The sequence below is a fragment of the Oryzias latipes genome, chromosome 21 (genome assembly GCF_002234675.1).
Source record: "Oryzias latipes chromosome 21, ASM223467v1".
Lineage (NCBI taxonomy): Eukaryota > Metazoa > Chordata > Actinopteri > Beloniformes > Adrianichthyidae > Oryzias > Oryzias latipes.
In genome coordinates, this window is record NC_019879.2 from 8,107,523 (window position 1) to 8,135,164 (window position 27,642).

At 40.3% G+C, this 27,642-nt stretch overlaps 1 protein-coding gene across 1 annotated transcript in view; it reads right to left on the bottom strand.

Moving 5' to 3' along the window:
- Positions 1-27,642, bottom strand: part of klf12 (Kruppel like factor 12) — a 62,931-nt gene that overhangs the window by 4,931 nt on the left and 30,358 nt on the right. The window contains exons 3-5 of the mRNA XM_011489305.3: positions 26,563-27,112; positions 21,862-21,997; positions 4,129-4,286 (exon numbers count right to left, since the gene is read on the bottom strand). Of these exons, the coding sequence (XP_011487607.1) occupies positions 4,129-4,286; positions 21,862-21,997; positions 26,563-27,112 (844 nt within the window). The remainder of the gene's footprint in view (positions 1-4,128; positions 4,287-21,861; positions 21,998-26,562; positions 27,113-27,642) is intronic.

A 27,642-nucleotide genomic window follows, 5' to 3' on the forward strand; every position in this document is an offset into this window, starting at 1 on the left:
ACATTTATATAGAAACTTTAGCTCAAAATTCCCTTTCAGAGTCTTTCTTTGTTTAAATCACTGTGAATCAGGAGCAGACCAAAAACTGCAGTTTCAGAAAGGGCTTAATTGTGGTGGGCGGGTTTTTGTCCTCGCCACCAGAGGTGAATTCCTATTGAACACCTGCACATCTGCAGAAACTATGTCCAAGAAAACTACACAGGCTTTTTGATTTTGGCTAAAAACAACACAATCACAATCACAATCAATACAGTAGATATAGTGTGAATCTGCACACTATATTGATTCATATGTGTATTCTTATTTATCTTTACTCTACTCTACTATTGTGTATTCTTATATATTATTGCCCATTATTGTCATTTCTGCTGGTAGACCACCCACGATTTAATTGACCCTTGCAAAACAAAAAAAGTCTTTGAGTTTGAAATTTGTATAAATGCATTCAACTTTTTAGCATTTATTAAGCCTGCATGCTTAATGTTTCACTGATAGGTTCAAATGCAGGGACCAGAAATTGTTTTAGACAGGTACCCACCCTTTAAGATCGCAATCAAATACTTTGCTGACATCCTCTAGTCTATCTTTAATACACATGCTCAGAAAAATGGAACTCTTGAAGATAATTACATTTTTGCTTTTTGTCACTGGTAACCTTTGAGGTTATATGCAAGTTAACTTTAAAAGCATGAGGACATTTTTTCTGTTTTTCTGTAATCCCTTGGGCCCCTGACCCCCATGCTTGTCTGGTCATCAGGTCCAAAAGCGCCTTCGAGCCCACCTACACTTCAGTGACGTGCGGTGAGGTTGATGGCTTGTGAGGCACTGACTCCTCTGGCGTCAGATTTACAATTGCACAAACTGAATATTTCAGCATTAATAAAACAGCAGCTAGCAGTTTATAAGATACACACAACATATTTGTACTACAGAGAATATTTCTTTTATAGACAGAACACTCTTCTTGTGTATAAATTATTCATATGTACTGTAAACAAATTAAAGTATTCAGCTGTGTTCGGCACACGTTTGACCCTTAGTAACTATTTCTGGTATTTTTTCACATTCAAATTCTGTTGCTTTAATCAGTGTTATCAAATGTTGTCTGTGAAAATGATTATAACAATAATATAAATTATTTTACTTACATTTTTCCACTTACTCCCATTTTATAAAAAAAACAAAAAAAAAACATGTTTGGCCTTACTTTTTGATTCCATGCATCTCTACAAAAAGCTCTATGATCTGATGGAAGAGTCTTCCTTATTTTCCTTTAGTTTAATGAGTCTCTCCCTCTCAATTGAGTCCTGCTGCTTGTGTCAGATCTGCACAGATCCTGCTTTCTTTGATGGGCTAAAGAAAAGCATGTTTGGTTCTTCAGAGCCTGGTACTTTTAACTCTGTGCCACTCTGGTGAGGAGAACTTTTCAGCTCACATGGTTCAGAGCAGACTGTGCAGTCTGTGGGTGTTTATCCTGAATCGAAACTAGTCTCTTTAACAATTTACTTTAGTTTTTCTTTTAGATCCAAAATTGTCTCTTTTTGTTCTGACATAAACATTCACCCACTCACACACAGACACACATTACTTATTGATCTATTTATCTTTATTCATATTTTTATGCTGATTTGTAACACATTTTAGAAAATAAAGTCCTTTTCCAACTTGTTTTTAACTTACTAGTAAGAAAGTAAAATTGATCAATTATTACATTCTAAAATGGCGGAACGCCCTCAAAAAGAATTATTAAGGTAAATCATGTTAAAATGAACCACAAGTTTTATTCTTAATACTATGGTATATATTCAAATACCAAATATTAGCAATATTTCTTTACACTGAAGTGAAATATTTAATTAAATTCATCTTTAAATTTCGAATAAGCAAAATCGTGAACCCCAAAAAAGTTCAGGCTGGTCACACTTTCAGCTATACTATAAGAGGAACCGTGTGTGGAGTAAACATGACTATAGGAGTCTGTGATTTTACACATTTTGAAAATATATTCATTGAATAATCCTAAAAAATTCAAATTTTTATTTGAACTTTTCACATGTTTCAAAGTAAAGTCGATTGTTTAGTACGTGACCCCAATACTGCATAAAAACCTTAAGAATATTTTTCCACACATGATCAAAAAAGAGTCCAACAAAGGAAATTGATATGTGTATATATATATATATATATATATATAGAGGAAAATAATATTTTCAGGCAGAAAAATCAATATCTTTATTGTTTTTCATTTCTAAAGTGGTACATTTTATGTCTGTACCAGCCTTATTTTTTAGCTTTTCTATTTTATATAACCACTCTACAGCGACGACGTGCACTAAGATGCCGAGAGCAAAATTCTTTGTTGAAAGATGCCTGAGTGTTTAGCATGCTGCAGTCTTTTATATGGCTTTGAATGAGTGCACAGAATGAAAGCAGAAGAAAAAAACTGAATTTTGTTAAAATGCCACTGGACAAGTTAAAGTCTGACCTAAAATACAGTATGCCACTCAACCTGATCTGTGACAAAAATGAAGCATAATGAAACTTTCAAAATGATGTGAATTCATTCACCTTTATCCTGCTAGACTGGAACTGTTAGACAAAGGCATCTGAGGCTTAGGTCATAACAAAGCAAAGGACATTCAACTGCGTCTAAAAAAAACAACAAATAAACCTACAAAACAAATGGAAACAAAAAAAGATCAGAGAAAGAAAAATGCTTTTTGTTACATTTTTATGATGTTACTGCTACATTTAATGCTTACAATATTTTTTACAATAATTTTCACTGTCTGATCTAATTTTTCCTGAATTAGCTCACAAAATACTGTAAAAAGTTGAATTAATAAAGAGTTTCATTACAAATAAAAGAAAAGTCCCTAGTATGTGCTGTCAATGCTGAATCCCATTTTATGGATGTGTTGAGGAAACGTCCTTTCCTGGTAGTTACTTTCTCCTGCCAGTAGGGGGTGCTGCAGCCTCAATAATTAGCACTGTTGGTAGGAAGCAGCTGAAATTAATTTGAAGTCAAATAGGTTTTATCAAAACGTAATTTCCCTAAATCTCAAATCCAAATTATATAACCCAGTATTTTAATAATTCAGAAAAATAACAAATACAAACTAAATATTTACAACTTCCTATACCTCCTAAAGCCAAGGAAGTCCACTTTAAACCTTTTCAGGTATACACCCTCCCAAGAAATTGCTTAGAAAACGGTTTGGGATTCCTGAAAATTGTTGTTCTTTTTGTAATGATGACAGTGAAACGACTGAGCATCTTTTCTTTGAATGTTTTTAGTCTAATGTGTTTTGGGATAATATACATTATTGGTTTTACCCCAAAATACCATGTTTAGCAGACTTTTCTATTACGGACATCATTTTTGGGCTTATTTTAGAAAACAAAAACAAATAATTTATTTTAAATGTCATAATTAATTTGGGTAGATTCTATATACACAAATGTCTATTCCTTCAAATCAAACCATATTTATTTAAATTTCATAAAGAACTATGCTCTTTCTTTACATCCGTAAACTTCATTGAAAATAAACTTATTATGGAACTTCAAAATATCATATGTAACTTGCAGCTTTTTGATAACCCCCAAGTTATTGGTATTCCAATGCCCATGTAACCCCTTTATTTTATTTTATTTAAATATTTTTTATTAAAGTTTGTATTTTTCTAAAGTATTGTATTTTTATTCAACTCTGTAATTATAACTTGTTATATTCTTTTTACAACAGCCACAATACTGTAAGCTTTAAGTTTTTTTATTAATAAATAAAAATAAGTCAAATAGTTCTTATAAAGAGCAAAATTCAGCGTGTGATTATGGACAGTATTGGATTTAGAATATTTTTAAAAGTAGTTTTTTCTTTCATTAACTTAATTATTTTCTGGTGTCTTTTCTACGCGTCTTTTTGCTTTATTTATGTGACTCTTGACGAGAGTTTACCAGACCAGTTCTAATTTGGTAACCTTGAGAGTGGCTGGAGCTTAGGACTTCGTTCCAGCAGTCTCTCTCTCTTACTCAGAACCATCTTTTCTTCAGATGTTAATGCGTCTGTTTGGACTTGATTCAACACGTAATGACAACGGCAAACACAAAGCCACACCCACTGACCTGTGTGTGTCCTCCTGTGTGCTTTTAAATGTGAGCTTTTGGTGTAAACTTTATTGCAGCCCTCAAAGTCACATCTGTGGATTCTTCTCTTTTTGGAGTCTGGTGACTCGGACCTCCGGGGGCGTCGGATGCTTTCAATACTGAATGGAGACATGGAGCTGCAAGTCAAAAAGAGGAGGAGCATGAAATAAGCTGTAAACTAATTTACTATTTAAAGTCTATTATGCTTTTTTTTATTTTTCATTTTTAAAGAATCCAACTTAGGTTCAACATAAAATAAATTCATAAAAGAATAATTATTAAATGAGAATTTAATTTGGTTAAATAATTTACTAGACTTTTTTTAATCTAATAGCATAAGAACTCATTTTGAAATATAAAAATGCAAAGTTTTAATATAACCCAGGAATCAAAACTTTGCTGTCACAGAGATTGAGCAAGCCAGAGGAAATCTAAATGACAAAACTAACAAACGATTGGGTCAAGTATGAAAAATTATTGATATGCGGCCCTGCAACAGACTGGCGACCTGTCCAGGATGTCCCCAGCCTTCGCCCGCAAGTGGCCAGGATAGGCTCCAGCAACCTCGTGACCCCGAAAGAGAATGAATGGATCAGATGAATGAAAGAATGAAGTAATGATTTGAGGTTTTCAAAACATAAATAGGTCAAATCTTTTTATTCCAGTCCCAATGCTGAAAAAAAACTTCACATGTTGCAATTTCTACCCCTTGGTTCTCAGCCATATTCACAAACAAAGAAATTTCATCTATTTTCTTATGCATAACCTCATATTTAGTAATGCAGTGGTGATCTAAAGCCTCTTCTGCCTTAAACGTAAGGGGGTTCCTCAATAAACACAACAAATAGAAATATAAATAAGTCAAACCCTGAAAAAGAATTAAAAAGTATTATACAAATTTATCGTAAATATTTTTTTGTTTTAAATAAGCGAACACGTTTTTTAGTGCATGAATTTTCTTTTATGATTTGTCTTAAAGTCATCAAATTTAAAGTTCTTTGCATTTATTGTCCTGTTCAAAATAGTGAAGGTCTGCTGTAAACGACACATTTGTTAAGACACTTAGTAAAACTTTAAAAGCAGTTCTACATATATTAAAAAAGAGCAAAATAGTTTAAATTAATTGAAAATAATAACTGATGCGGTCAAATACTTATCATACATATCTTCAAAAAGGTAACTGGGTCATTTAAAAGACCTCCGACACACAGAAAATATAGTTAAAGATTAAATAAATGGCAAACATTTAATATTGAAAACAATTAGTCAAATAAAAATGACTGGAAAAGGAAACACACAAGGGCTGGAGAGTCACTGAATGTTGTATAAACAGTGACACAAAAAATATAATAAATAAAATGAAATACGAGGAATACAAAAATACATGTCAAACATTTGAATAGCATCAAGTTGTGCATCAATTAAACACTAAAGTGGAAAAGCTAATTCTGTGTTTTTGGTTTCACAGTTTATAATTTTGGAGAGCAGCTTTGAGCCATGAAGGACTTCTTTTACTGTGGTGGAAGAGACTTGCAGAGCAGCAACCAGCCAGTAGATGGCAGTGCAGCTCCAACATGAAGCGCTCGCCAGGAAAACAACTTAGGCCTGCAGTATGAAAATGTGTTGATCAAGATTAAAATATGTTTTTTTTTTCTTTCTCATTTTCAGAAACCACAAGTTTCATATCAGTGTTTTTTTTTCCCAATTTGTGTATGCAGTTTTACATAAATTCAACACTTTCCAAAATATGAAACCGGCCTTATTTGTACAGCTGAAAAAAATGTAGAAAGATTTTGGCAGATTAAAGTTTGACTGTGAGTACACTTTATGCAACCATAAACACATGACTGTGGCAAAGAGCCCCAATGGCAGGACAGCAGTTATACGGCAGAAAGTCAAAACAAAAAGATCTCTGTTTACTTTATAACATTTAACCCTTGTGCTATCCTAGGGACTTTAACATTGGGAGTTGGGTCACCTAGACCCACTAGACAGTGTTCTGAACCTTTTTTCTTGTAAGATTTGTTATCTTCACTGGTGTCCATGGATTACATGAAATCTTTCCACCTTTATCCACCTTTGTCATGGTAGGGAGAACACGTCAATGCAAGGGTGCACTGAAAAAACAGGAAAAGTGGGGTTGTTTAATTCACAAATACTAAACATGTTTGTTTAATATGAACAAATTATGTTTACCTTAGAAACATATTATAATCTTGTAGATCCCACTTATTTTCTAGCAGTGTTACATTAATATATTTAAATTATGTAGACAAAACATAAAAAATACTTATGTTTCGGCCTTTGCCCCTTAATTTTGGATTGGTAAACCCCATCTGTCAAGAAGCATTCCAGGAGGAGAATCTTCAACCACTGCAGTCAGCCATTTCAGAGCAGCTGAGAGCACCTGCCCACTGGATAAACTTGTAAAGGTAAGTTGGATTTACTCTTACAAATTAATTTAAGGAAGTGGAAAACGTGATATGTATTATTAATCTTGTTTGTTTTCACGGGGAAGAGCTTTGTAATCCACTTTTATCATAGTTATCAAAGTTAAGGCTCTGCGCGCCACTTTTGTCCCTGCCAGCTGCAGCCCAGGGCGGCAGGTAGGGGGAGGTGTACTCTGTGTATTGTACTCTTAGGCAGATTCAGCGGTGAGGTGCGGGGATGAGCGGTTTGCTCTTTGTGAAGGGCAGTGGGCGCTCGCGGGCGCGGCAGGTTTTTTTCTCCGCAGGGGTCATGGGGTCATCTAAGATAGCACAAGGGTTAAGGTCTATTCAGGAAAATGTTTGCAGCAATCGACCAATGCAGCAGAGAAGAAAAGGCAGAAATCTAAAGGTTTTCTACACCTGTGTGTTTGAGACAGAGTGCACCCCGGAAAATGAAGTGGAGAGCCAGGATTCAAAATAGAATCACTCAAAGTTCAGACACCAAACAGATGAGGCGGATGTTTACATTCTGACTACACCCATGAGGTCACATCATGATTATTACATAATTTAGGACGGTTTTAGAGCAACGGTGTCCAACACAAAGCATGGGCAGCATCATAAATCACATCTAATGCAGCAACGGGATCAGCATAATTCATAAATACGGTGATTATAAAGCAAATTTAAAATCAAGAATTTTCCGTGTGCATCACACCCCAAAAAAGATAATAAGTGTAACTTAGTTCTGATTTATAAGATGCACCAACAGCTGTAAAACAAGTTGTGCTTTTTTATTTTTATGACCAATGCAGACATTACACTACTTACTACTACATTTTCCCCATTGACAGGATCCTATGTGCAACAGGGTGCCTTTCATTTTGACATCTGTGAAAAGTTATAAACTATTTTGTATTTTGAAAAAAAATTGCTGTTTTTTTCTTCATGTATTATTAATGCCAAAGAAATAGTTCATTCATATTTATCACAATAGTAACATTAATGTGGTGCACCCAAATATGTGCATCCACATTTGGTATTTATTTAAAAATTAAAAGCCATTATTATTATTTTGTAGTAATTAAAATAATTATTCTTGAATGCATTTATTAAAAATAGTCTGTGGGAAAAGAAAATAAAAATAAAAAGGGGCTATATTATGAGTCTGGTAGGCGGAACCTTTGACACTCTGGCAGCGCCTCCAAGTGGCCGAAGACGGATCAACTTCCTGTTTCCGTCAGAAGTGATTTGGAGAATGAAAGAGTGCTCGTGTCGTTTCTGCTCTGAGACTCGTTTTATATTTTCACAGGTTAGTATGTGTTTTAAACCCAGCAGATGAAAGCCCTAAGCTTTAGTTTACTTCCCAGATGATTTTCAGTGTTGTTCAATTTGTAATTTTGATGTAAACTGGAGAAGTTTAATTCAGTTTCGGCGGGAAAAGCCAGACCGGAAGTAGCGGGTGTTATCGCGTTAGCTTGCATTCACAAGACAGGATGTTGTTAGCTCGCGCTAAATGAGCCTGTATTGCCATAGCAACTATGCAAACTAGTTGGATCCGTGGCTGTGTGTGTTTTATTAATTTTGTAAGATTCCTGACGTGACTTTAAACATGTTTAAAAGCAACAGAAACAATTACTTTTGTAACAGTTGTAAAATGATGAAAGTTTACAGATTTATTGTTCTTTTATTATTATTATAAGTTTATATTTCTAACAGTGCAATGTCCAGCATTTATAAGCTAAAACAATATGCTAAAGTAACAAAGACAAAGAAGTATTTCCTTTGTTTGTGCAGACTACAGAAGTTAAAGTGAATTAAACTTATGTGATTCTTTTGTTTAGTTTTGAAATTTGAAGAGTAATGTATTTGAAAACAGAGAGTAATTACTGATGTGAGATATTCGTCAGATATTTAATTTAGACTTGATTTAGAGGTCAGATTGTACATTGGACAATTACATGCACTGAATTTAAAATGTAAATGTGTTGAAACATTTAAAGAGAAGTGATTTGGAGAATGAAAGAGTGCTCGTGTCGTTTCTGCTCTGAGACTCGTTTTATATTTTCACAGAGACACAATTCTTTTTGTTATTGTGGTCGCCGCACTCGGGACCCGTAACAAACTGTGGGGGCTCGTCCGGGATCTCTCCTCTTCAGTTGTTGAGGAGCAGATCCAGTGATAACTTAACCAAGAGACTTCCGAGACCGGACCACCATTCAAGTCAAGTCAGTCGGTGAGTGTCCAAGGAGGGAGATCAGGGAGCAAAGGATCTTCACCTCAGAAAGGAGCTGCACTGCTGAAAGGAAGTAAACACATACGTCACAGAAAACTATAACAGAGCGCACCGAAGAAGAATACAGAACCCGTCATTGACAACATGTCAACAGTACGCAAAGAACTAGTGTGGGAAATTAGAGGACGCTTATTCACACTCTCCACCACAAATCTCTTTGATCTGGCAAGAAGCATCGCTACAGACAATAGTGACTCCACACAATTCAGTCAACATGACAAGGAAAGCTGCATGGACTACATCACCTCTTATATACAATCAGACAGCCTGCTGGACCTTGAGGATGAGGGGATGAGCCACCTGCTCATGTTGAATGACCTAATAAGCCAAGCTATTCAAACTAATGATCCAGAACCTCCAGCGGATGCATCCGCCAAGGCTGAAACACATGCCATACCCAGCTCACTGCGGCCTAACACATTACCAGACTCTCCGGACAGACACTTTAGCACAAATACTGACACAGAAGGACAATCAACATAAGAACTAAGGAGAATGTGTGAGGAAATGATTGAGAGACTAAGGCAATGTGAAGTTACAGCATCACAACCTGCCACAACACCAAGTCATCACAGTCACTCACAGTCCCAAAACAGACCACAACAAAGTCCAGAAAGACCCGTAACTCTGAGAGACCTTTCCTACCTGCCTCGGAGAGAATTCAAGGTGTTTGGAGGACAGATCGGAGACAGCAGCTCTGACATTAGCTACAACAGCCTCACCAAACAGATCAGCGAAGGAGCTAAAGAAGGGTTTTCTGAAGCGGAGATTGTTAGAGGTGTACTGAGAATTGTAAAGCCTGGTACCTTCAGGGACATGCTCATGCACAAGGATGAACTATCTCTTTCAGAACTACAATGCTTCCTCAGGTCTCACCTTGGAGAAAAAGCTACAACGGAGATGTTTCAGGAGTTAATGTGTGCCAAACAAGCCGAACATGAATCACCTCAACAGTTTTTGTATCGCATGATTGGACTCAAGCAGAAATTAATCTTTCAGTCAAAACAGACCGCCTCTGACATTTCCTATGACCCCAAGACAATTCAGGAAGTGTTCCTTCACACAGTCTACCAAGGCCTGGGAGTTAAATATGCAGACTTGCGCTTAAGACTAAGACCCCTTACTTCAAATCATAACATCACAGATGAAGAGATACTTAGCGAAGTCACTAAGATAATCAGCGATGAAAAAGAACATCAGCGGAGATTAGGCCAAGTACCCCGCCAGAGAACCGCACAAGCTCAAAGTGCAGTAATTGAGACAAAAGAAACAAAAATAACCAAAGATCAACAAACGGCACAAACAATCAAACAACTCACAGACCAAGTAGAGACATTAACCAACTTGGTGGCTAGTTTGATGGAATCAAAGGCCACAGGGCCATACCACTATGCCCCATCACCACCGACCCAAGCCCAGACTCATGCCACTACACCTTCGCCTTCTCAGTCGCAATACTGTCAAGCTCCTCAACCCTTTGCTCGCCAAACTACAACCCCATTGAAAAGAACATTCCGCTGCCCAAAATGCAGTGAGCAAAACCTGCAGGACTGTTGCCATTGTTTTGTGTGTGGTGAATCAGGGCATCGAGCAATTGGATGCTTAAAGCGGACCAAGTTTCAGGGAAACCTGAATCGGCCTCTGTCGAGGGACAGCCAGAGACCGGTCCAGAGCTCCAGTCCCAGTCAGTAAAACTTCATCCTGCAAAACTGCATGCAAGACACAACAATAAACAGTCAAGAAAACCCCCTCAACACCATCAGAGGAAACCCTATGAGAACTCCAATCAAAACATCACAAGATGTAAAGTTCCCCTTGTCGGTAAGAAAAGTCTTTTAAAGTGTTTGATCAGTGGTTATCCTGCAACAGTATTATTTGACTCTGGTTCACAAGTGAGTATGGTAGACCAACAGTGGGCCAAGAAGTATATCCCCAGCTATTCAGTGAGACCACTACAAGAACTTCTTAACGATGGGTTTGAAGTTTACGCCGTCAATGGCCAAACAGTCCCCTACGACGGGTGGGTAGAACTCACAGTCACACTCGCTGGTCACGAAGATCCTAATCTCACTGTGCAAGCACCATTCCTCGTTAGTAGATTGTCACTACCCCAGCCATTAGTGGGAGCTAATGTGCTTGGAGCAATTATTGAAAGACAGGAGTCTGATGAAGAAGCCAGCACAGTTCTATACAGCCTCCTTCGTCAGGCCTTGGGAATGGATGAAGAACAGGTAGTTGCTATGGTGAACTTCATTCAAACACCAAAAAGTACTGATGGAGGCCCAGCCACAGTAAGAACTGGCAGAGACAATGTAACTATCCCTGCTGGGAAAGCAGTTCAACTATGGTGCAGAGTCCCCCAGAGCTTTGACATCTCTGACCCCCTGGTGCTGTATGAACCTGCAGAGGAGACCAATATGCTAAGACAGTTAAGCGTGGGTGAAGGACTTTTAGAGGTCAACAACCCCCAAAGACCCTATGTAAAGATCCCCATTTCCAATCACTCAAAACATGAAATAATTCTGCCAAGGAAAACAATCATGGGTACCATCCAAAATGTTGCTAAAGTCATCCAACCAGAGACATCAGAGCAGCCCCTAACCCATCTCGCCCAAGTTGCAGCAAATGCAGTGGAAGTAAACAAATCCTCTGCTGAGCCCTGGTTGCCACCTGTCGACCTAAGTCACCTGAGTTCAGACCAACAACAAATAATTGAAAAGGTGCTGGAGGAAGAGTGTGAGGCGTTCTCCCGCGACAGCAACGACATTGGGTGTATCCCTTCACTAAAGATGGAAATCAGGTTGAAAGATGACACTCCAGTACAAAGGGCCTATGCCTCCATCCCAAGACCTCTTTATAAGGAAGTAAAGGAGTACATTCAAGAACTGTTAGTGAAAGGATGGATTGTAAAGTCCCAGTCCCCTTATGCAGCCCCCGTCATCTGCGTAAGGAAGAAAGATGGGTCATTACGGCTTTGTATTGATTATCGCCTTCTAAACAGTAAAACAGTTCCAGACAGACACCCCCTCCCCCGCATCCAAGACCTCACAGACTCACTTGGAGGCTACAGTTGGTTTTCAATCCTGGATCAGGGTAAGGCCTACCATCAGGGTTTCATTGCTGAAGGGTCAAGATACATGACTGCATTTACCACGCCTTGGGGCCTTTATGAGTGGGTGAGGATACCCTTCGGGCTGTCAAACGCACCTGCAGCTTTCCAACGAAGCATGGAGGAGATGCTTGACACACTCCGGGATGAGTGTTGCATTCCCTACCTCGATGATGTCCTTTGTTTTGCAAAGTCTTTTGAGGAACATGTTCAGGTGCTTTGTAAAGTTCTGCAAGCCTTACAACGCCATGGAGTGAAGCTAAAGCCAGAAAAGTGCGAGCTGTTCCGTAAAGAGGTTCGATATGTTGGCCGTTTAGTGTCTGCAGAAGGAGTAAGAGTGGACCCAAAAGACATCGAGGCTGTGCAGGCACTCAAACATAAAAGACTGCGAACTGTTGGAGATGTCAGACAACTCCTTGGATTTCTCAGTTATTATCGGACATACGTGCAGGACTTCTCACGAATCGCCAAGCCTCTATACGACCTACTCCAGATAAAACCAGACACAGCACAGCTCAAACCAACCAGAGGCCGAGGTAAACATCCACAACCATCCTCCCGTGCCCCAGTACAATGGGATGACAAACACCAAGAGATCCTGGAACGCCTGATTGACATGTTAACCCAACCACCAGTGTTGGCATACCCAGATTTTACCCGCCCCTTCATATTACACACTGACGCTTCCCAGAAAGGCCTCGGGGCAGTCCTTTATCAAAACCAGGACAACAAAATGAGGGTGATAGGGTACGGGTCACGCACACTAACACCGGCTGAACAAAACTACCATTTGCATAGTGGAAAACTAGAGTTTCTAGCCCTCAAGTGGGCCGTCTGCGACAAGTTTAAAGACTATCTTTTCTATGCACCCCACTTCACTATCTTTACGGACAACAATCCCCTAACATATGTCCTAAGCACAGCAAAACTTAATGCAGTCGGACATCGTTGGGTGGGACAACTGGCAGATTTCCATTTCGATATAAAATATCGGCCAGGAAAAGCCAACATTGATGCAGACGTGTTGTCACGTTGCCCTTTTGACATTGAGACCTTCATGAAAGAGTGTTCAGAGGAGTTACCTGAAGAAGCAGTTGGTGCAGTCTGGGAAGGGAGCAGAAGAGCAAAGTGTGGAGATGTGCCTTGGATAGCTGCCCTCACCCTTGCCTCACCAAGCCACTCTTTTAAAGAGCCTCTGCGAACCATCAGTCATGAAAGCCTAATTCAAGAACAAAGAGCAGATCCAGCTATCGGCAAAGTCTTAGAGATGAAAGAAAGAGGCAAGACACCTACAGATAACGACAGAGAAAAAGTGGACATCAACACAAAAAGACTATTGAGAGAGTGGAGTCGGTTGCACATAGAAAATGGCCTTCTCTACAGAAAGACGACAGAACGAAAACAACTAGTTCTACCGGCTGTTTACAAACAGACAGCTCTGATCCACCTTCATAACAACATGGGCCATGTTGGAGTGGAGAAAGTATTAAACCTCGCCCGAGAACGATTCTACTGGCCTTTCATGAAGAAAGAGATTGAGGAGTACATCACCAGGAAGTGTCCGTGCATAAAACAGAAAAAGCCAACAACACACGAGAGAGCACCTATGGGCAGCTTAACATCCAGTGAGCCACTTGAACTTGTCAGTATAGACTTTCTGCATTTAGAGTCCTGCAAAGGTGGGTTCGAGTACATTTTGGTTGTGGTGGACCACTTCACAAGGTTCGCACAAGCGTATGCCACCAAGAACAAGGCAGCCAAGACTGCAGCAGATCGACTCTTTAATGATTTCATCCCCAGATTTGGATATCCATCCAAACTCCATCACGATCAAGGTCGGGAATTTGAAAACGAACTGTTCAAATCCCTCCGACAGCTCGCTGGTGTGGGTCATTCGAGAACATCACCTTACCACCCACAGGGCAACCCAGCCGAAAGATTAAACCGCACTTTGCTACAGATGCTTCGGACATTGGGTGAAAAAGAGAAACAGTGCTGGAAAGATCATCTGCCACATGTTCTACATGCTTATAATTGCACAAAACATGAAGCGACAGGTTTCTCCCCGTATTACCTGTTATATGGCAGACATCCTCGTCTACCAATTGACATCTTCTTTGGCCTCAGGACCGAAGAAGCAGAAGAAACGCCACAAGGATATGCCCAGAAATGGAAAGTAAAGATGACTGAGGCTTATCGAATCGCAAGTGCAAACAGCCAACACTCAAGTTCCAAAGGTAAAGCGAACTATGATAAACGATGCAAGGGAGTGACACTGCAAGCTGGAGACAGAGTACTCGTACGTAATTTGAGTGAAAGGGGTGGACCTGGCAAACTGAGACCCTACTGGGAGAGTGCAATTTACATCGTGCGGGAGCAGATTGGAGATAACCCAGTCTATAAAGTGAGTCCAGAAGCAGGAGGTCGTCCCATTCGCACCCTCCACAGAAACTTGTTGTTACAAGTAAATGACCTGCCAGTAGACATAGTCCAAGACTCAACAACCAAGCCACAAAAGAAAAACAGAAAGACACCAGACAGATCAAAAACATCTGATCAACCTCAGAGCCCTGAAGCAAGTGAATCAGAGGATGATATACCTACCTACTGGTTCCGAGTACCTAACCGTCAACCACAACATGAAAACCAGCACTCATCCCGACAATTTCACAATGTGTCACAACACTTAAGACCGATCGGGACAACTCTGAGAGAAAAGGTTAACATCCAGCCTGAACAAAGAGAAGACACAGCCGTCACTGAAGAGGAACACACTGATGGAAGGCAAGATACAGATCTTGGACCTGATGGTAGTCAGGAAGAACAGCGACTCCATCACGAAGAGGATCCAGCAGAGACAAGACCTGAACCAGCACCCAATACATGTGCAGAGCTGGAGCTAAATTCGTCAGCTGAGTCACAGTCCGTTACCGAAGATCCACTAGGGAGAGACGACCAAACACTATCCTCACTTACCCATCCCTGGGACAGCCAGCATACTTACCTCATCCCACGGTGAACTCCATGAATGTCCAGCCAGCATACTTGCCTCGTCCTACAGAGCATGCTGAGAGAACCCAGCCAATATCATATCCTTTTATGGTGTACCCTCATCTTTACTCTCAACCCTTTAACCCATACTTACCTTTTCCATATCCAGTTACACGCTTTTGAACTTCAGAGAACACTGAAAGAGACATGGAAAAGCCAGTTGACGAGAGACTTTAGTGTTATATGCGTTTAAAGTTTAACAGTTTTAAGTCAAGTGTCAGGAGCCACTTTTGTTGTTGGGGAGCGTGTGGTGCACCCAAATATGTGCATCCACATTTGGTATTTATTTAAAAATTAAAAGCCATTATTATTATTTTGTAGTAATTAAAATAATTATTCTTGAATGCATTTATTAAAAATAGTCTGTGGGAAAAGAAAATAAAAATAAAAAGGGGCTATATTATGAGTCTGGTAGGCGGAACCTTTGACACTCTGGCAGCGCCTCCAAGTGGCCGAAGACGGATCAACTTCCTGTTTCCGTCAGAAGTGATTTGGAGAATGAAAGAGTGCTCGTGTCGTTTCTGCTCTGAGACTCGTTTTATATTTTCACAGGTTAGTATGTGTTTTAAACCCAGCAGATGAAAGCCCTAAGCTTTAGTTTACTTCCCAGATGATTTTCAGTGTTGTTCAATTTGTAATTTTGATGTAAACTGGAGAAGTTTAATTCAGTTTCGGCGGGAAAAGCCAGACCGGAAGTAGCGGGTGTTATCGCGTTAGCTTGCATTCACAAGACAGGATGTTGTTAGCTCGCGCTAAATGAGCCTGTATTGCCATAGCAACTATGCAAACTAGTTGGATCCGTGGCTGTGTGTGTTTTATTAATTTTGTAAGATTCCTGACGTGACTTTAAACATGTTTAAAAGCAACAGAAACAATTACTTTTGTAACAGTTGTAAAATGATGAAAGTTTACAGATTTATTGTTCTTTTATTATTATTATAAGTTTATATTTCTAACAGTGCAATGTCCAGCATTTATAAGCTAAAACAATATGCTAAAGTAACAAAGACAAAGAAGTATTTCCTTTGTTTGTGCAGACTACAGAAGTTAAAGTGAATTAAACTTATGTGATTCTTTTGTTTAGTTTTGAAATTTGAAGAGTAATGTATTTGAAAACAGAGAGTAATTACTGATGTGAGATATTCGTCAGATATTTAATTTAGACTTGATTTAGAGGTCAGATTGTACATTGGACAATTACATGCACTGAATTTAAAATGTAAATGTGTTGAAACATTTAAAGAGAAGTAGAAAGAGTGCTCGTGTCGTTTCTGCTCTGAGACTCGTTTTATATTTTCACAGAGACACAATTCTTTTTGTTATTGTGGTCGCCGCACTCGGGACCCGTAACATTAACATGAACACAAATCCGTGTTCTATTTTTAAAGAGTGAAGGCTTCGTGGTTTTTATTGAGTTCTAGTCAGTGAGAAATTGATCCGATTGGCTCCTTAAGGGTTAAAGGTTGCAGACTCCAGGTCTAGGTTAATGCAGATGCAGAAAAACAGTTTAAAACCTTCAAAAATGTGTTTCAGATTGTTTTTTACTTATCCCTGAAGGATAACACATGTGAAAAGAAAAAAAAATACAAAAACTTTTATTTAGCACCTTTCTCAAGATTAGATGGTTATTCCGGAAGTTTTTACAGTAAAAGCTCCTGCTGCACTTTCCCAAACAGGATTTCTGGATCATCCTACCAAGCGCTAATCCGTCAGACTGCTATGAATGCATCTGGGAAACAAGGAGTTCAGTGTCTGGCCCAAGGACATACTGACGCACATTTTCAACCACCAGCAATACGATGGGAACCACCCTGTAACCATGACAACTTCAATGCCCACACGAGCATGAGGGGGAACAGCAGGTCACTGAAAAAAGTCAAAGATAGAAATGCAAATCTAACGAATGTTGGACTGTTAATTATTTTCTAAATATGTTTAAGTCCTGCTCAACCTTTTCAAAGAAGGCAATTTTTTAAATCTTATCCTATTTAACACTTAACACACTTTAACACTTGGCTATGTCCGAACTCCTTCACTACTCACTACATAGTGCACTACATAGTGCACTATATAGTGCGCTCGCCCTGTTGAAAAAGAAAATAACTTATGTTTTTTTCTTTTGAGCAGATGCTAAATGAAGGTAATTTTGGAACCAAAGTGACTCGATGCATATTTGCATCAATAGGCATTGAGGGGTTAATATTGTTCTGAAAAAAATAGACAAATATGTATTTAAATTTTTACAAAAACTATAAATCTGTTACTTTTTTAAGGATGTCATGACATAACTTGGCCAAATTATAGCTTTGAGGAACAATGAATCTTTTGTGTTTTCTCTTTCTAGCCCAAAGGTAAGCTCTCCTTAAGTGGATCCAGCATGAATGTTTTGTGGTTCCATCCGAAGCAGCAGAGAGAAACTTTGAATGTCAGCAGAGAGCCATTTCAGGCAGATCTGACCTCTGTTTTAGTGCATTTGCCGCCCTATTCTTCCCCTCTTCCTCCCCTCACAGGCGTAGCAGAAAGACTGGAAGCGGAGGGAGGGAATGTGTCACCTGTATCCGGGCTTTCTCGCCATACGAAAACAACACTTTATTTTTCTGACTTCTCACGGATAGCCGGGTCACAACACCAGCTCCGAGACGGCAACAGCGCTGGCTGCTTCTCAAACACAAACATGAAATTATCAAGAAAAACAGGAAAGGGAGTCTGTGTGTGCCCTGGGAGACTGGCCACTGGGCATTCCTGTACCTGTCCGAGGATCCTACCCAGAGTCTCACCCCTCCACCTGCTCTGCTCCGCAGCCCCTGGGTCCTTGGGGACCGGCCAGACTTCAGCAGAGACAACCTTCTCAACACAAACCCCTACCCCCAACACACACACACACACCTCTATTCCTTCTGTCTTCCTCTCTAAGCTGCACTCTCCCACAATAGCCTATCCACTCGTCCCCAGGGAAACACATGAATATGGAGGAGGCTGCCCAGGAAGCACATGATACATACACACACACACACACACACCCACACACACACACACAACCTCACTCTCGCCTTTCACTCATTTATTTATATATGGATACCTGGATTGGAGGCTGCAGGCACTCCCATCCTCCACCCTTGCACCTCTCCTCTCTGATGCTCTCTGGAAGACTGCATGTGTACATTTGGTGCCAAACTATACAAAGCTGTTCTCTCTGGCCTCACAGGGGCGCACATTGTGTGCAAACCAAAAAATAAAAAACAGCCACAGAGCAGAGCAACATGTCACAGGGATGTCTATAACATGTGAGGTGTGAAAACAGGAACCAGCTTTCTTCTTCTTTGTGGCTGAACCAGCACTTAACTCAACAAGGCTGCATGGCCGCTTCGCTCTAAAAAAAACAAGCACACAAGTCTGTGTTCCTGTTGACAATGGCTGACCTCCCCCTGGAACCAGCTGTTCTGTCCACTGTGCAGAGACACGTGCACGCATACAGTACAAAACGCACATCACCAGGAGGATTAGTACCACACATATTCTGTTCAGATGCACACGGAGTGCCTACAGGAGGAAGGTTTCCACACAGCACCGTCTGCACTTTGCACACACAAGTGAGTGTGTGGGCTGGGCATTGGCGGGATTTTGCTAAGCCCGGCTGGTGATTTATCTCCATCGTGAAGGCTTGGGCACCGTAAGGTTGGGTCCTGCCAACCTCTGTTCTCCTCTGGCCAATGGGTGCCCACGTGTGGCACTCAGGAGCATGCCTGTCCCTTTCAATAACCTGCAATGAAACCTGAATCCCACAATAAGTGTGCCTCCCTGTAACCCTCTCCTTCTGCTGAATAGCCCAAAGCGACAATGCCATTTTGTAAAAACCACAACGTGCTGCCACTACATTTAGTCTAAATGGAGTTTTAGAAAACAAAATCATATAATGATGTCTAATGCAGGATGCCAGCTTTTTAAGCTGTGGCGCTACCGCAAAAAAAAACAACAAAAAAAGCCCAACAAAAAAAACAAAGCGAGCTGAGCTTGCTTTCGTCTCGCTAACGACGAGCGGGAAGACAGTTGGTCCACATAAAAGCCTGACCAGTTTGGAAAGTTTGGCCCCTCTAAGGGCAGTTGTAAAGGAGCAAAGCACTGTGCTAAATCTTTATTTTATATCTGATGTCTTGCTTTTGATCAGAACAAAATTAGCTGGAATGCCCTGGAAAGGAAAGGACGCTCACAGCACAGAGTCCTTTAGAGGAGGAGTAGGTAAGGAAGTAAGGAGAGTCTATAAAAGCCAGACATCTTTGCAGAAAGTTAAGCTTTACAGACAGCGAACGAAGTTTGATAGAATCTAACTTTGATTGAAAACAAACGTTCAATAGAGGGCTGGTTTTTGATTATATAGGATAAGGCTGGACATTTCCTCAATGGATTTCCTTAAGTCTTATCTAATAAAAAGATCACAAGGTCAATGTGATCTAAAACTACGTACACACTGAGCTTGTGATGCACATTCAAGAACGTGTGCTTAGCCCAGGGGTGGGCAAACTACGGCCCGCGGGCTGGATCCGGCCCGTCTCCATGTTTGGTCCGGCCCGCTGAACAATGTCAGAGACCCATGTTTTTTTTTTGTTTTTTTTAATCTGGCAACACCATCAAGACGTGACATTTTATTCCCCCCCTTCAGCAGTCTGTGCTCCAACCTGAAACCCTCTAAAAATCTCTGTCAAACAGAACAGAAGACAGTCTTCCCTTTCTTCGTCGGAGTTCATCTTTCCCGGTTTAGCTCATTCTTTTAGAGCGATCATGCTGCTACCCTGTTCTGTGTCCTGATTGGCTGGAGACCCCGTCTCACTCTGTGCCATGTCTCTTGTACAGAAACGCGTAGCTCTTCAGATCAGAAATCTGTGATCGATCAGATCTTTGTTTTCATTCTAAGATCCTGTACTCAATTTCTATGAAAGTTTGAGAATTTAAACAAGAGAAAAGGGTGAAAATGTTCATGTCTGTCTGAGAAAAGTGTATTTAGGCAGTGAGGAATTTTACTGCCATGAACGTCTGTAATCATTCTGCGTGGATTTCACCGATCACGGTTATTTTTAGAACGAAACTCCTGCAATAAACGAGGGAACTCTGTACTGGTGAAAAGGTAACACAGATATAAGCTTAGCTGCAACAGAAGAAATAGAAATTAGCTTTTTCATAATTACTGGTTGAGAAACAGACGCGCAGGACACAGTGTAGCTGCGCAAACTGTGAGACGCGTGATGAGCTCAAAGTCTCTGCGGAATTATGATGGGAGAGGATCCATTATTTATTTAGTTATTTTTTTAAATGTATCAGTATATTTTTCCTGAATTTTTGTCTTTGAAAATCATAGAGAGTGTTATTTGTTCATTGTTTTATTTCATAAATAATGTTATTTATTTTATTAAAAGGATCATGAATGGATGAAACTTTATTCATATAGCACTTCACAACTCCTTGAAGGTACCAAAGGGCTTCACAATAAAAAAAGTGATCTAAAATGGGAAAAAAAGTTTTTAAACTAAAAACTTTAGAATATTCTGTTTTAGAATATAATTTTCAATATAAATGTTTTCATCTGCATTCCATGTTATATCACTCTCAGTCCATGCATCTGCTCGTGGTCCAGCCTTTCTATTGAATTTTAGAACCCAATGTGGCCCGCGAGTTAAATTAATTGCCCACCCCTGGCTTAGCCCGTGGTCTTCACACTGGAAAAGCAGTGAGGGTTTTTTCTTATTTTCCTTTTTTTACCTTTACTAGCACATGTCCACCACCTACAGTTGAGAGAGGATTGGTGCGAAGTGTCAAAGAGGTGCAAATCTCAAAAAATCTTACTTCAGGCTTTTTATTTCCCAGCTCTATTCCAATACTTGAAAGACTTGGTGTCATAAAATTCTGGCCTTGCACAAATTGCAATTCTTAATTTCTCCTGCATGTTCAATTTGCAAATGATTAGCACTTACGTGAATTAAAGCAGACCCTGTTGGCAGTGACCAAAATAAACCAATTCCTATTCCAATATTGAAGTTCCACATGGGAATACTTTTTGAAGTCCCACTCATATCATCTTTGAATCTATGTTTAAAGTGTTCCCAGTGGTCTTTTTATTATGATCATGCAGTTTTACCCCCCCCCCCCCCCCGTTCACGCCACCTTTAACTGAGAGGTCTCTGTTTATGAGCTCTTACAAGAGCTCTTACAAGGGAGCTTACAGGCCCTCACACCCCCAACCTAAAATTATCGGTGCGACAAAAACAGTTTTGATCCAGATTTCAGCTCAGACCAAGAAAACAAAAAGGTTCATGGATCTAGTCGTCTACAGGTGGATGCATCAGAATGGAGCAGAGCAGGAAGCTTGTGGCTTTAAATGCTTTTTGGATTTGAAACCATAAGGGTGTCAAAATTGCTTTTAAAATGTAACGTTAAGCAAACAATTTCTCTTATTAAGTTTTTTTTTTTTCTGTTGCCAAACAACATCCTTCCCTTCCCTTCCCTTCCCTGGGCTTGCAGTGGCTCTGCAGTGTCTTGGGTTGGTGAATTGCCTTTAAATGTTTGCACATGAGAAAGTTTTGATAAAGCAAATAAAATGCTACTCTCCTGCTGTAGGTTTCTTGCTATATGGTAATATGCTTTTTTTAAAGAACTCTAAGGCTCTTATTTCATTAAAATATATAGACATCTTATCAATAACGTGTTTGGATGCACAATATTTTAACAGAGCTTTATCCTCTATTGGAGATTTTGACTGTGATGGACACAACACAACAGAAATACTATTTCAGCATCAGGAGGATAAAAAGTGGAAGCAGGCGCATAGAGATACTCACTCTTGTACAGCTCGGGCTATAGACAGCGCTGTGGAGCCGGTCTCATTAACACTGTCCAGGGTGACGTTTGGCAGGTCATCGTCGTCGCTGTCACTTTTGATCTGCCTTGGCGACAGGCCGTTGAGGTCTGTGTGTGCTGCGAGGATGGGAAACAAACACAGGAGTCTGACACACGACACTGGAAGTGTAAACGTATAAGGCATATCACATTGTTTGCACTAGAAACAGTCTAATTGCATTTTTTATTTTATTTTACTCCGTCCCACAGTTTTTTTTCCTGTTTAATTGAGTGTCTTACACCTTGGTATGTGTTAATATGCCCCTGCGCATGTAGTAGCAAGCACAGCGCTCAGCTCCAGGACAGAGCAGTCAAGCGTTACCCTAAACCCGGGAGCTGCATAGTCAAACACACAGAAACAATCTATATCAACCTCCAGCCACAGAGATAAGATGCAGGGCTGAGCACCGTTTGGCTGCTGTTACAGCAGTTGCAGAAACCCTTTGTGAGAATAATAAACATATGGGGTATGCATTAGCCTGGCTGGTACCTCAAAAGTGCATGAAACAATGATTGAGAGAAGCCCACATAGAGGCAGAACCTGCTACTTTCGGCATTTTTCCATTGCATGTGCTTAACAGGAGAGGCGCACAAATGTGAGAACTTTTCTTTGGACAACGCTCTATCTGAGCCATTATCTCTTTGTCGTCTCCATGGACACAGACGGTGCATCAGGAAAGCCATCAGTTTCTCTTTTATCAAGGAATAATGTATTAAATAGGCTGGTCGAGTTAGAAAAAATAAAAATAGGATGCCAAAATTCTATAGATACAAGTACACATGTGACTAAAAAAATGAAATAAGACATCACTGTCTGGATCAATCCTGTCTCCTGTAAGCTGCTGCCTTTCTGAGCTATCAGGACTTCACCTACTCTGCCCTTTCAGCTGAGACTGTGGCTGTAATGGTTCATAATAATGGTCTTGAGTTTTGAACAGACACGGTGTTATTACTGAGCTGAGGGGCAGCAGGGAGTGTGAGGGTGTATGTATGGAGGGGAGAGTGTGCGGGGTGGGCACAGAAATAATTCTCTAACTCAGTTGGACTTTTACTTTAAAAGGTTCACACTGTTGTTGTAGAGTGTAAGACATGCAGAACGGTCAGCCGCCCGACGGAAAACCTGCAATTAGTTTGAAATGCAATCGGAAAAAAAAGCGAAAAAAGGAAATAAGAGAGGGGGGGCATTTTGAACGAAGGACACAAAGGAGGAGTGGTGAAGAGGTGGGCAGAGCAACGGATTTCTTCCTTTCTTTCCTGTTGTTTCCAGTCAAGCCCTGTTTCCATGGCAACCTCCTGCCGGAGACAGGGAGACAGCATTGAAAGAAATGGTACCCACCCTCTCTTGAAGAGGATGGCCAACCTGCTTGTGTGTGTGTGTGTGTGTGTGTCTGTGCGTTTGTGAAGGGATGTCAGTCGATGCGCGTAAAGAACCAAAGAGAATAAAAACAGAATTAAACTTTCTTTTAGTCTGCATTGCCAGAACTTTATTGTTCATACACAAAAAACTAATGAGAAAATATTTTAAACATTCATTTTGAATATAGGTTTATATTGTTTTTTCTTAAAAAGTGTTTTTCTTGTCCTCTCCTTGAGAACAGATCTCCAACATCTCAAACATCTCTAAGGACCACCATACCCAGCTGGCCTAGTGTCTGTTTGCTCTAATTACATTTTTCTGTTTGCTAGCGTTGAAAGTACATACAAGGGTGTGAGTGCAATTCCAAACGATTCCTCCTAAGAAGCAACCTTTTTCCAACCAATAGCTGGCCTGCGTGGAGCTCAGGCTTGGGCAGAAACACCTACTGTGGGCTCCTTTCCAATAGTTGGCAGCAAAAAACCACACCCAGAGAGAAAACCAATAACTCACTCAAGGCAACACCAGAGGAGAAAAACAATAACAACTATCCAAACTGCGCCGTGACTTATTGAGGACAAAATGAAGCTCTAAAATCCTAAATCGTGATGTTGTTGCGCACACATTATATCAAAATTCACAGAGGTTTTCTGACCAACCACAAAACATATAGTATGACGAGCACAAACCATGAAATACAGTAACACAAGGGGGTTCAGGACCCCCTCCTGGGAAAAACAGATTGGATACCTGCAACATTTCATTGTTAAACTGTCTGCACTGTTTTACATAATGGAATAAAATGTGTTTTGTAGTACTCGTCTATTATGGGGTGGCTTTCAGTCCATGGTGTACCTTCATCAGGTTATATAATTGTGCTAGTCTGTTTAAAACTCAGCTTTACTGTCTCTTCAGTCCTGGATAACATTAGTGCTCTGTTTGGATGCTTGGGTCTCTAACAGTGTTTAATGGAGATATTTCACATGTACCCTCAACTTGTCACTTAATATGACCATATGTAAGCAAAAGTAATGGAACACAGTGTACTCACTTAGCTCAGGTGTTTGAATAAGGACTAATGCCACAGGTCTGAAAAAACAAACAAACCCACACCTAGCTATGCAGTCTCCAAACATCTTATGGTATCTCATCTAATGGGTCATAAGAACTTAATGTATCCTTCATGTAACTTCTAATATTAAACTTTTGGTGTCAATATTGGAAAGGGGTAGCAACCAATACCTTATAAAGCTCAATTTTTCAAAAGTCAATGCCTGATCAACCCTTTAACACCGGAGATGTCGCCAGCGAGACCTAAATAACACATGCTCTTAGACATAGTGTGTCTCTTTGACCCTTTGCACGAACAATGTGAATCAGTTGATTCTGGCACAGAGAAAAACAGCTTTACAGTAATACGTAACAAAATGTTGTACAAAGTCTCAAAGCCACTTTTGTCTGTGTCAGAATCAGGTGATTTATGGCGATTGCGTAAACACTTCACTACTGTGAAGTGTTGCATATCAGTACGACGCTGCTTTTTTCCGCCTCAGAATCTGCAGAAAGTACGTAATAGCATAGTTGTTTGAAGAGTTATCGTAGTAAAAAAGAATGCAAACACTGGAGCTATTGGTTTTAACAAATGGAGAACACAATATGAGTGCACAGTGGTTTAGTGATTAGCACTCATGCATCACTGCAAGAAGGCAATGGTTCGAGTTCCAGCTGGCCCATTTTTATGTGGAGCTTACATGTTTTTGTGCATCTGTTGATTTTCTCCAGGCACTTTGACTTCCTCCCACAGTCTGATAGTTTGATAAAGGATTCTAAATTGTCCATTCAAGTAAATGTGAGTGTGTGAGATTGTTGTTCCCTGTATGGCCTTGCAATGGACGAGTGAAATGTCCAGGGTGTACCCCACTTTTGGTCAAGAGGTAGCTGCAACCAAACAAGTTTAGAAAATGGATGGCTGGATGGATGGATGAACCCAATAAGCGTGCTAAACTCTTCTACCGCTTTTAAAGACCAATGGTCCGCCATACCCAGTTATTTTGGGTATGGCTTAACCAGAATTCATAGGGATGCCGTTGAATCATTTTGTTTGGATAGAGCTCAACTAGAGGATCTATTCAACTCAACAGTGGAATGGAAACAGTGACCATTGGTTTTTATTAAACTTTAATGCTTGACTTCTACAAAAACACTCTGAACTCTGACTAAAGAACTTTCAAAAAGGCGTGGACGATGAGAAAGACAGCAAGGGCAACAAAGCCTACAGTGTCATTCAAGTCTCTATTAATGTAACTCTGAGACTTCCTAATATTATTATATGCGACAGACTGTTCCCATATTTATAAATTTCTATTATAAAGTAGAATAAGATCAATTTGCCTGTGGGAACCATTTTAACCATCTGTGTATTCTGCTTTATGGACACGTCCAGAGCTTAAGATTTGTCACAATTTCAATAAAGATAATTAGTTTCAGTGGTTTCTGTTCTGAAGGGGCATTGTGTTACTTCTAGTTTCCCATGCTGTCAATCATCTTTGATCGTAATTATCCCCATTGCTCTAGGCCAATTGGAACTTATTTCCCCTTCATCTAATTAGCAATCTTCTTGCCTTCTCTAATTTTTTCTGTCAGTCCATCTCATGAGTTGCACTGCCATTTATCCAAACTTTTCATCTGCTCTGAGTCCTCCACCTATACTTCAGGATTTCATCCTCTTCTGTCTGCAGTCTTCAGAACCCTTCCCTCCAGTGTCCTGCTGTTCTTTGGGTCTCTTGGTTGAGTGACTTTTATTCCACGTCAAGACTTTTATATTCCTAATCAATGTTATACCCCGTGCTTTTGATTAAATGGTGTTTATTCTTCCTTCTCTTTGTGGAAAGGGGATCTCTCTCCAACAGCCATAAAGCTGAAGAAGCTCTTGTGCTCCAAAAACAATATAAATCACTACCATAGGACTTGAACTAAAAGGACAAGACCCAGGTGGATAGCAGATGGTTATATCTATGCTGCCTGCATTCTTGCTTTGTCTGTGTCGCTTTAAATTCAGACACAACTCAAGCAGTTTGTTCACTAAATTTACAATAACAATACAGCCCAATATATAGCAGGTCTAGAATAGATCAGTCAGTTATATCACTGAGCCATCTATGAGGAAGGGGCATTTTTAATAGGATGATGAAGAACTGTTAGAAAACTGGTGAAATTACATTTGCCAGTTTAAATGGGGGATAAAGTCAGATCTATGAATACATAAGTACTTCTGGGAACACGGTCGTACCTTTTCCCTGGCTTTTGGCCTCTTCCAGCAGAGGTAGCATCATAGCGTTGTTGAGGCTGGAGGGTGAACGCACAGCAGTGGTATACATGAGGGGCAGCGACTGTACCACAACTGGGATGCGGTGAACATGGCTGGCCAGCTTTCCTGCTCCCTGCAGGCTCAGAGGGCTGGATGGGGGCGGCGGCACAGACTGCAGGATGTGCAAATATGGCTGACCTCTCAACCCTCTGCCGGGGGCGACCAGAGGGCCCGGTGTGAGCACCGATGAGGCCGAGGTGATAACTGACGGTGAGGAGGAGGAAGAGGAGGAGGTGGAGGAGGACGATAAAGACGATGGGGAGAAGGCGGATCTGAGGATTGATGTCGAGGAGGTTGTGGTGGTGGTAGATGAGGAAGAGGGGCGGGGTTTGTTGATCGACAGGTCGACAGGCTCAGTCTGTGTGTGGAAGTTCAAGTCGTAGCCCAACAGGTTTTCTGGATGTTCGGGTTTAACTCTGCTGAGATAGAAGGGGATGCCGTCCATCACAGGATAATGGCGCACTTTAGGTGACTGTAGGGGGATAAAAACATAAATATTAGAGTTGTGTGATTAAAAAACAATTAAGAAAAAGATGAAATACAAAAAAGAAAAAGTAAAAAAAAGCATCAAATTTCCTCTAAATAAAATGTTAAGCTACGTTCACACAACCTAACAGGAAATGCGCTCTGAAGCAGCCACTTTAAATGAAAACTTTCCATAAATGCGTGGAAACACGCATTCTGGGCTTCTGCATTCAAACACTTCCATTCACATAAGACCACGCACATTTATACGACCACATTCACGCTCTACTTACAAAATGCAGGGCCATTGAACGCACATTGCAAGTTAAACCAGGTCGAACTTTGACCAATCAGGGACTCAGATCTGGTAGTGACGAATGGATGACGTCCCTTTTAATTCGCTGAAGTAAATTAAAGGGGACGTCCTGCGACCATTTCTAAAATGTATCATGGAGGAAAAATTAATAATTAGGGTTTGACATTTTGCGCCAAGCCTCTTCCAACTGTAGACATTTGCCAGTAAATAGTAGAAACAGA